At 55.6% G+C, this 10,138-nt stretch overlaps 1 protein-coding gene across 1 annotated transcript; it reads left to right on the top strand.

The window, feature by feature from the left end:
- The first annotated feature begins 266 nt into the window (after positions 1-266).
- Positions 267-7,097, top strand: HMX2 (H6 family homeobox 2). The gene is made up of 3 exons (XM_062635247.1): positions 267-358; positions 5,104-5,381; positions 6,244-7,097. Exons 2-3 carry the CDS (start codon positions 5,105-5,107, stop codon positions 6,789-6,791), a joined length of 825 nt encoding a protein of 274 aa, XP_062491231.1. The 5' UTR covers positions 267-358; position 5,104; the 3' UTR covers positions 6,792-7,097.
- Positions 7,098-10,138: the final 3,041 nt, after the last annotated feature.

Raw genomic sequence — 10,138 nt, 5'->3', positions numbered from 1 at the left:
CTTCGTTTTCCCTAAGCTGTTGGCAACTCTGCGGCCACTTGTGTTTACTGCTGCAATCCCGCTCGGCAAATCTCTGCCTTTGTTTGCAATTCAGGAGATAACACGGTTCTTCTCGGCCACTGTTTTGAGCTTGGCTGAACAGAACTAGCTCGCCTGTTTGTGGTCGAAACACACATGTATTTCTTTTATTTGGTAGTAAATAGAGGCTTGCTGTGTATAGCAAACAGCGCGGGGGAAGATATAAACTTCCCGACCTGCAGATTTGGGGGATTCAGAAGAGTTTTGCCTCCCGGAGGGGCTGGACCGGGGTGCGCGGAGCAGAGCCCCTCAGCCGCAAGCAGCCGAGGGACTTGGGCAGGTGGGTAATTGATTTATTAACATTATTATTGCTCCGTATATGAAGATTCTCATCCGAGAACTTGCACATTTTCTGGTAGAGGATGGTGGGAAATGTTTAATTCTATTGGTGGTGGCTGCGGTGGGGACGCACGATGGGGACGCCTCGCTCCGAAGGGAATAACCCCGCTCTAAACCAGCGGTAAAAATAGGTGTTGGGGGGCTTCTTTACAAATATGCTGCAAGTGTCTCTGTAATAATCACTTTACTCTATCGACTCGGGATAGTGTGCGAACGGAATGAGAAGACCATTAAGAGCATTAACAGATTGGTACAGCATAATGCTTCAGCTCGTATTGATCGCAAAACGTCTGTAAAATATTGTTTCAAATGAATCTATTGTTCCTGCGCTCTTTTCGGCGGTGTTGATGACCTTGGTTTGTTCTCGCACATCCAAATTATCCTCCCACCCTTTCCATAGATGATCGGGAGCCGAGCGGCGGGACACGCCGCGGCCATCCCCGTCGCTTCGGGGCTGGCCCGAAATCGTAGCCTGAGGGGTCGGGATCACCACAAACATATGGGGGAAATGAAAACAGGCGAAGGGAACTGGGGTGAGCGTGTCTCTGAGTGCCATAGGCTCCGCACAGTGGGTGCTGCCGCCCTCAATCCGCCTCCCCGGGGCCGGATCCCCTGGTTAAAGTGGCAAAGTTGCCCGTCGGAGAGGTCTAAAGCTGTTTACATCGATATGAAGTCGAAGGAGGGGTCGGAGGGGGGCAGGTCCCACATCCTCTCCCCAGCCCTCATCCCCCGGGGCTCCGAGCCGGGGCTCTCCGTGACTCCCCGGAGCCTATCGTGCACAGTTTACAGCCCCAAATGGCCAATCCCTATGGATCAGAGCGGTGCCTCCGGTCTCAAAGTCCCCGCCGCGCTGGAAGGGGCCACGGGATGTCCTTTCCCCTGTGTGGGGATACGCGTGTCGCCGGGGCGGGCGCGGGGAGCAGCGGCTCGACGGGAATGCAACCTCCGGTCCCCTCAGGTTTGGTCACCTGGTGTTGGCTCTCCTGAGCTCCGGTGTTTTAAATAAATATAAAGAATCTCTTGCGCTCCTCAGCTCTATTCGCCTTCATGATGGAGTGGAACCATCAGATTTTCATCAAAGTTCTATTAAGTGAAACATAGGTTGCAGGGCACCCTCTGATTGAAACAGTTTAAATTTTAATTGTGTTTTTAATTTGACATATAGTTGCAGAAAGGAATGACACTACAACGCCAAGGGGCGGTCGATTTTCTTAATTTCTCCCAGAGGAATTGATGAGTCTATCAGGCCACTAGATTGGAAACACATTAAAGCTCTCTGGTTAGGTTGTTAATTGGAACTTGATGGATAGGGGGCCTTGGATAGGCTATGCTGATCCAATCTTCATGACTTTCTGTTTTCCAATAAATTACACGATTCATTTTCCAGCCACAGATTACATAAATTGTACACCTCTAGGGCTCTCTTTTTCAAATAGGGAGCCCTTTTCCCCAAAAGCCTATTGCGAGATGTCATTTGCACCAAAAAACGAGCAGCAGAGGCTCTTGAATGAAAATCGAAACATAATCAACGTTTATACTTAGAAAATTTATTGAGATCATTTTCTCTGGTATTTCCTTATTTTAAAGTTTGGACGCGCCATATATCATAATCCACACGTGTAAAGGGGACTGTGTTTAATATTTATCGAAGCTTGATTCCAAGATCAAACTTGTTTATGACTTCATCTGTCATTTGAGAGGGAACCTTCTCCCGATATTACGGCCGCTCAACAAGCCTATTTTCCGAGGGCTGCAAAAGCAGCGGAGATCAATTTTTATTAGGCTCCCTTTGAAAGCTTGCTCAGGGCCACTTTAATATCGAGCATTGTAATAATCTGGAGATCTAAACTTTAAGCGTTCGCTCTGTCTTTCAAAGTTTATCTTTGCCGCGGCGCTTGATCATCCGCGCCCCGACGGGACGGGGAGGGACGCCCCCCCCCCCTCCGCCCCCATCCACACGCAAAACCCCTTTACTGGCACCGGCAGCCCCTGCCCTGATGAATATTTGATCAGATGGTAATGAGAGCGTGGCTGGGCCCCGATGGTCCTTCCCTCCCGACAGCGGCGGTGAGCATCCCGCCGAAGCTACTTCGGCTTCCCTCCCTCCGGATTCTCCTGAAAATCCGCCATTAACACCTGAAATACTCAATTTAGGCAAGCCTGGTGGTTTTATCGCCGTGGCCGGGCAGAGCTCACCCCTACCCGCAGCCCCTGTGAGTCCATCCCCGCCCACCGCATCCCCTCCCCGGTTTGGAGCATCCCCTCGGCCCGGCCGCAAGCACCTGGAGGCTCCCACAGGCAGGACCCGCTCCACTGGGAAGGGAGGACAGCGCCAGGGGCACCCAGGGCTGTTGGTGGGCTCCAAAGGTGCTGCGGTGCTGGGAACGGCGGTGCCGCTGCGGGGTCAAGTCGAGGGGCTGCGGGGGAGCGGGGCTGCTTCGCGGTCCCTCTCCCTCTTTGCTCCTGGGGCTGCCCCGAGAAACAGCCGAGGGCTGGCAGCCTCCAGGGGCTGTCCCCAAGGCCAGGCTTGTCCCCTTCGACGGTTGTCCCCATCCGGAGCCCCTATACCCCGCTCCCCGCCTGCGGGAGGGGTGCTGGGCTTGGGGTGCGGGGCCAGCGGAACGGGATGAAGGACGATTTCTTAAATTGTATTTCAGTGCGGGGTCTTTCCGGGTTAATGAGCTGACATCATGATTAAAGCTGACCATTTGTAATGTGTCGCGACCCCGTTGAAAAGCACTGAAAAGGTTAATGTGGTAAAACAGGACAGCACCTGCCCCTCACAGCGAGAGGAGGAGCTGGAACACTTTTCCTAATCAATTAGTCCATTAATGAGTCTATCAAGTAGTTAAGTAGTTAAAGATTATGCCGCTGGTCTGGGCAACAGTCGTCATCTCGCTATACCTAATTATATTATAAGTACTTTATTCAATATACCAGACATAATATGGTGACTCGGAGTTAATGAAAATGTCATTTTAAAACGTCTTGACATTTGTCTCTATTGATTTGTATATTTCCATCTCATTCTTTGCTTTCCCCGATTTGATTTTCTTTTTGGTGGGGGGGTGTGTGTGTATGTTTCTGGAGAGGGGAAACGACGGCACCGGCAGGAGGAATCAGCAGCAGGAATCGGGGCTGCCTCCGCGGGGACCCCTGTCCCACGACCCTCAGGCAACCCGGGGTTAAAACCCCCTGCCACGGCCAAGGGTATTGCGTCTGGTCACGAATGAGACCCAAACCACCGGGATTGCCGAGCTGGAGCAGCTCTTGCGCCTCGCTCTTCCCTGCAGGGTGCCCCCAGCATCCCCCGGTGCTGCCCCCTCTCCCGAGGGTGCGGGCCACTGGCCCAACCGGTTGCGAAAGTCGCCCCGTCTTCGTTAATTAACGATTCCCAAGAGCGGCCGGGGTTCGGGGGCAGCCCATGGACACGGGCACGGGTGGGCCAGCGAGGGGAGGAGGTGCATCCCTTTGGAATCGCGGAGCGGGGAATGGAGGAGGAGCGGGAGGGTCGGGGGGGGGGGGGGGGCTGGTGCTGTGCGGTACCCAGGGTGGTGGTCACCGGGCTGATGCCTTCCACACCGGGGCTCCTGTCAGGGCAGGGGGAAGCATCCCCGGGCCCTGGCCGGGGGACGGAAGCGCCCAAGCAGCCGTCGGGGCTCGGCCTCTGACCCATCTCCCCGGGGCAGAGGCTCCAGGACCCAGCGAACGAGGGCCGGGTTGTCCCTTGGACCCGCCAGTAGATCTGTGCCCTCCCGGGACGGCCCCCGTGGGGTCCCAGCCCTTATCCCTTTGCTCCCCATTGCGTATGACACAGAGACGACAGACCCATCAGATTTCCCCTCCTAAGGGCAGGAATAGCTGAGAACGCCTTGATTTATTCCCCCAAGGGGAAGAGCCCCTGACTCCTGACAAAGTTTATTTGGAAGCAGAGGAGGATGTCCTCTCTCTCCCTGATCTTCCCCCCACCCCCCCGCTGCTTGCAGACCCTGGGAAGAACACGCAAGAGGCGTTCCGTGAGACATTTGTTACCGGCTGCAGCGGAAAACCCGATTTCTCGATGGCTTTCCAGGCTCTGCCGGGCCGCCAATACACCGTCACAGGGATTTTGTTTCCCTATCCTGTAATCGAAGGGTAACGGGTATGCACAAGGTGCTCGTCCCAACACCCCATCCCACCAAGGCCAGCATAAGGAGTTCAGCCCACGTCCCTCTCACCCATTCGCGGTGCAGGGCGAGGAGGCAGAGCGGGCTCAGCATCCCTACTCCCCCGGGGCTGCGGGGTCAGAGCATCCCCCCGGTGCCCAGGGGACGGCGGAGCGGACCCCGCGGGGGGTTCCCCCCGGCTCCTGCCGACCGTGGCTTCTTCTTCCCTACCCCCTTAGTTCCGGACCCCCCGGGTTTCCAAACTTTCCGTGTCCGCCGCCGCCGTGATTGGCGCGGCGGAGGCCACCTCCATGCAAATGAAGCCCCGCCGCCCGCCGCCCGCAGATCAATAGGGACGCGGGGGAAGGAGCATGCATTCCGCCTGGGCAGGCGCGGGGAGAGCCGGCACCGGCACGCCGAAAGCACCCCCCAAAACAAACCCCCCGCCGGCTCAAAGCAGGCTCCCCCCGCCCCGCACACCCCGGCCCCCCGAGCCCATCTAAAGCGAGAGCTTCCCTCGTCTGCTTTCTTATGAACCCAGGATGAGCAGCAAAGAAGACCCCAGCAAGTGCTGTCAGACGGCTGCTCCCATCTCCAGTTTCACCATCCAGTCCATCCTGGGCAGCGGCAGCGCCGGGCCACCCCGGGAGGGCGGCGGGGGGGCGACCGCCTGGTCCGCCCGCGGCCGGACCCTTTCCCTCTCCTCGGAAGACGAGGAGCCGGAGGAGAGCTGGAAGCACCGCGGATGCTTCTGCCCCGAGGCTCAGGGCCCAGCCGAGCCGTGCCACAAGCACCAGCCCCTCAGCTTCACCTGTCTCGGTGAGTACCGGCACGGGAAGGACGGGACGGATGGGGCCCGCAGGGAAGGGCTGAGGGGGCTTGGCCCCCGCCAGGGGCCATGGAGGGGGGCCATGTGGCACCCTCCCTGCTTTCGGGTCTGAGCGTATTTGCGCAGTCTGATGCTGAAGCAGGAAGAAGAAACTCTGCCAAAATTAGTTTGGCTTTTTGGAGTTCTCTTTTTCCCTTCCCATCTCAAGCAGGGGTTGACTCCCTCGAAGGGGCGCGGAGGGACGGATAACGCCGGTTTTCCTAGATTCTGCTTATTCAGAGCGGAAAGAAAGATGCTGGGCTTTATTTTTAGCGTTAATTCTGAATAAGCGGTCTGTGAAATGCAAGGCTATGAAATAAAATCAGCCGGCCCTTGTTAGGTTGGTATCACCAACCTGTTCCGGTGCTGAGGCGCTGACACAGGGTGCCCAGAGAAGCTGTGGCTGCCCCATCCCTGGCAGTGTTCAAGGCCAGGTTGGACACAGGGGCTTGGAGCAAGCTGCTCTAGTGGAAGGGGTCCCTGCCGGTGGCAGGGGTTGGAGCTGGATGAGCTTTAAGGTCCCTTCCAACACAAACCATTCTGGGATTCTATGATTGTAAAGCACCTCCAGCCTGGTCCTCGGCTGCCTTCACCGAGGCGGGCACACCCACCTGTCCATCTGTCCATCCATCCATTCGATGGAAGGACGGGGATGGCTTCCTCCGGCCTCTGTGGTGGCTTCCCCCGGTAACGGAGGCGGCTGGTGCCTGGCCAGGGGCTCACCTCAGCCTTTCCCCCAGCTGGAACGGGGGGCTCTGGCGTCGGGGGTGGTGCCGGTACCGGTGCGACCTCCGTGCTGTCGCTCTGTTGCAGGCAGCACCAAAGGGAGCGGAGCAACGGCGGCTGGCAGCGGGGAGCGGGGACCCTTCCACTCGCCCCCCCAGCAGGACTGTAAGGAGGAGAAGGAGAAGACACTGGGCCCCGCCTCACCTTCCTGCGGGGACCGGCAGCGCGACGGCGGGGACCGGCAGGCCGGGGCTGCCAAGAAGAAGACGCGCACGGTGTTCAGTCGCAGCCAGGTCTATCAGCTTGAGTCCACCTTCGACATGAAGCGCTACCTGAGCAGCTCGGAGCGGGCCTGCCTGGCCTCCAGCCTGCAGCTCACCGAGACCCAGGTGAAGACCTGGTTCCAGAACCGCAGGAACAAGTGGAAACGGCAGCTTTCGGCCGAGCTGGAGGCGGCCAATATGGCCCATGCCTCGGCACAGACTCTGGTGGGGATGCCGCTGGTGTTCAGGGACAATTCCCTCCTCCGAGTGCCGGTGCCCCGGTCCATCGCTTTCCCTGCGCCTCTTTACTACCCCGGCAGCAACCTCTCGGCCTTACCGCTCTACAACCTCTACAACAAGATCGACTACTGACCCACAGTGCTCTCTTCTCCGCGGCCTCCCCTTCGGGGCCGGGACTGGGGCCGAGACCGGGACCGGGACCGGGGCCGCCGCAGAGGCTCCGTGCGGGGTCTCGGTTTACCTCCGCGGCGGGGACAGAGGAACGAAACTAATGGGAGGGACTGGGCAAACGGAGAGCCCGGGTGACCGGGGGAACCCCCGTGCCCTTCCCGCGATCCTGCCACTTGAAACCGAACAAAATTAATTAAAAAAGCGTTATTTCAGATCTGTAAATATTTTTAAAGAAAGAAACAGAAAAAAAAGAAAAAAAAAATAAAACCGTTTTAAGCCTCGTTTGTAAACTCGCCAGCGCGATCGCACGCTCCCTCCGGGCAGCACCGGGACCCGGGGGAGCACCGCAGCCGGCCGGGCACGGTTGGAAGGGGATGCGCAGGAGAGCGAAACCGACGTGTAATGTCGATGGTCTGGTTGGTTTTCCCTGCCACCTGCTCGTTATCCCGCTCCCTGCAGGGAATCCCAGGCGGGCCTGTCCGTACCCACCCCGGGGCTGGTGGGGCTCAGTGTCCTGTGCTTGACTGGAAGGATCAGGGCCTTTCTCAAACGGTTTCGTTAACGGGAGCCGGTTTTAGCAGTTTTGAGGAGTATTTGGCTACAAGCAGCGGTGGGAGCAGCGGGCTCGGAGCTCCCGGTGACTGACCCCGGTGCTTCCCGGCTCTGCTCCCCGCCCGCCCCGGGGCACCCACGGGTGCATCCCCACGGAGACAGAGTCCGTCGTTCGTGGAATAAAAAGTGAATCCCGCAAGAAGCGGGATCCAAACCGCGGGCACGGGCCCCGCGGTGCTGCCGGTACCGAACGTGGGGATGTTTCTAACAGCAGCAAAGGGGGTGCCTCGAGGGGCAATGGGAAAAACAGGAGAAATAACAGATCCGAAGGGATAAATCAGTGCGCGGGAAGGAGGAGGCTTCCCCGGCTCCTCCCAGCCGGTGTTTCACCCGGCCCGGTCAGGACGGGGTGAGGTCAGCCGCAGTAACGCAGACCCGGGGAGTGAGCGTCGGTTCCCGTGCTGTCGCTCCGCTCAGCGGCGGCGGTTGGTGGGTAGGCCGGAGGCGCGCGGCCCGGGCGGAACGCTGAGGTGAGGCCGCGCTCCCCACCGGGACCGGGACCGGGACCGGGACCCGGACCCTCAGCCTCTGACCGCGGCGGGCGGGGTGCGGAGACTTCCGTTCGGGGATAGGCGGAGCGGGCTCCTCGGCCTAGGGACGGCTGCTGCCTCCCCTCAGCAGCCCCGGGTGCCGCGGCCTTCCCGCGGCTGTCCTCGGCCCTCCCTCGGTTCTTGGGCTCTCCTCTGACTCTCTTCCCTCCCGCCGTAGCATCTCCCGCATCCTGGCGTGGTTCTCCGGGACCGGAGTGCGAGAGCCGCTGTGTTTCTGACTCCTCCGTGCTTCCTGGGTCCGCGGCGGCTGCAGTGAGAGAGGTTTTCCTTGACGGTGCGTGGAGCGGCGAGAGGAACCCCTTGCAGGATGAAGACGGTACTTTTAGTGGTTTCTTCTTCGTCAGAGTACAGGCTGCTCGCCCTGAGGCTTTCAGCAGGGCGGCCTGCTTTGTTCGAGAGGCTCACCGCTTAGCTGACTGTGGGGAGGCTGGGTCTATGTTGAAGAGCTATAACAGCACCGATTTCATCTGTGTTGGTAAAAAGTGAGCTTTTGGGAATGACTGTAGTGATAGGACAAGGGGTAATGGGTTCAGGTTAGAAACAAAGAAGTTCTTTACTGTGAGGTGGTGAGGCACTGGAATGGGTTGCCCAAAGAAGTTGTGAATGCTCCATCCCTGTCAGTGTTCAAGGCCAGGTTGAACAGAGCCTTGGGTGACAGGGTTTACTGTGAGGTGTCCCTGCCCATGGCAGGGGGCTTGAACTGGATGATCTTAAGGTCCTTTCCAACCCAAACCATTTTGTGATTCTATGATGGAATTGTAAAAGTGCATCACGTAGTTAAGTCAGCATCACAGTTTTAGCAGTTTCTTCCTTGTAATGTGTTTTTTAAATGAGTTATCTCTTGTGGTGGTTGAACATTTTAACAGGACTTTGTTGTTTGAGGTGGGCCTGAGCAGTTAATGTTCAGCAGTCCTGACTGTGAGGCGGTTGCATTTGTGGAACTGTGCAGACTTCGTTGTTTAATATTTTCTCTCTTTTGTTGGTAACACATGTAAAAGGTAGGATGCGCTTACATCCTGATATTTGTATTCTTTTTTTTCCTGTATTAAAATTACCTTTGGGAGGCTCTTCCAGGTTTCTGACATAAGTAACTTTACCTCCTGGAGTGCTGTTTGTTGATTGCTTTTAAGGTGTTTTTTTGCTGTTGTACTCCTCTTTGTCATTTTAGCTTTCTGCCACAAGGAGACAAGGCAGTTAGCATGCCTTGTAGTTGTTCTGAATTCCTTTGGAGGTTGTGGTGTTGTACATCCCTATGAAACACTCACTGTGGTACACTTCACTGTTGATGAAGGTGCAGCTGAATTCTCTGTAGTATTCATATAGAAATGCGTGGCAAATTCTCAAGCCTGTTTTTTGCCCAGGTATCCCAAAACAGAGCTGAAAAGGGGTTAAGAAAGATGATTTTATTTCCTAGTCTTAAGAGTTCATATTTAAATATAGAAAAAAACTTTGTGTTTACATAGTGGTTTTGTTTCTCTGAAGGATATCTAAGAAAACATGTCCTAAAGTTCCCACTTCAGGATTTTCTCAGGTGTAAGAATGTGTAGTGCTCACATTATTATACAACTTGATTGCTTAGTTACTGACAAGTGCTGAATTAGAAAAACTGCACTCAGCTTGAGCTTTCTCCTAGTTCATCTGTTCTTTCCCTCTTGACTTATTCTCAGAGATCTAATCTTGCCTCTGCAGTTACATGTACAGATTCAGGAGTGACAGTGTTACCGAAAATCTGAGCCAATTTACTTCTCTTTTTGTTTTAGCTAAAAGGAAATGTGCTTTTAAGACTTTCTGAAGCCTTAAAAAGTTCTGGTGCTTTTGGCGCTGTATATGTCATGTACAGCTCCTTCTTTCAGAGGGTCTGTAAGGTTTGCACTGCTTTCCCAACTGAAATTTGCTGGTTTTAGCCTCTGCTTTCTTTTGAATTTTTACATACAGAAGTTAAGCAGTCCTCTGAAGTGAGTCGTACAATCATTGAGCTGGCATTCAACTGTTCCTTTCTTATCTGACCTCCTTTTTTTTTAGAGGAAAAAAAAAAGTCTTAAAGCTGTTTCATTGGAAATATTTTACAACACTTATGGAAGCCAAAGGATAGGGAAATTGCAGTAAGCCCAGACCTATTAAAAGATGATCCAGTTCCATTTTTTT

The sequence above is a fragment of the Pezoporus occidentalis genome, unplaced genomic scaffold (genome assembly GCF_034315485.1).
Source record: "Pezoporus occidentalis ecotype Australia unplaced genomic scaffold, CSIRO_AGI_Poc_V1 ctg45, whole genome shotgun sequence".
Taxonomy (NCBI): domain Eukaryota; kingdom Metazoa; phylum Chordata; class Aves; order Psittaciformes; family Psittacidae; genus Pezoporus; species Pezoporus occidentalis.
This window is presented reverse-complemented; position numbering and strand designations above follow the sequence as displayed.

What these genes read in the sequence shown, in the direction of transcription:
- HMX2 (XM_062635247.1), top strand. Translation starts at nt 5,105, where the DNA reads ATGAGCAGCAAAGAAGACCCCAGCAAGTGCTGTCAGACGGCTGCTCCC. An exon ending in CCTCAGCTTCACCTGTCTCG is followed by an intron (nt 5,382 to 6,243) that starts GTGAGTACCGGC and finishes GCTCTGTTGCAG; the next exon opens with GCAGCACCAAAGGGAGCGGA.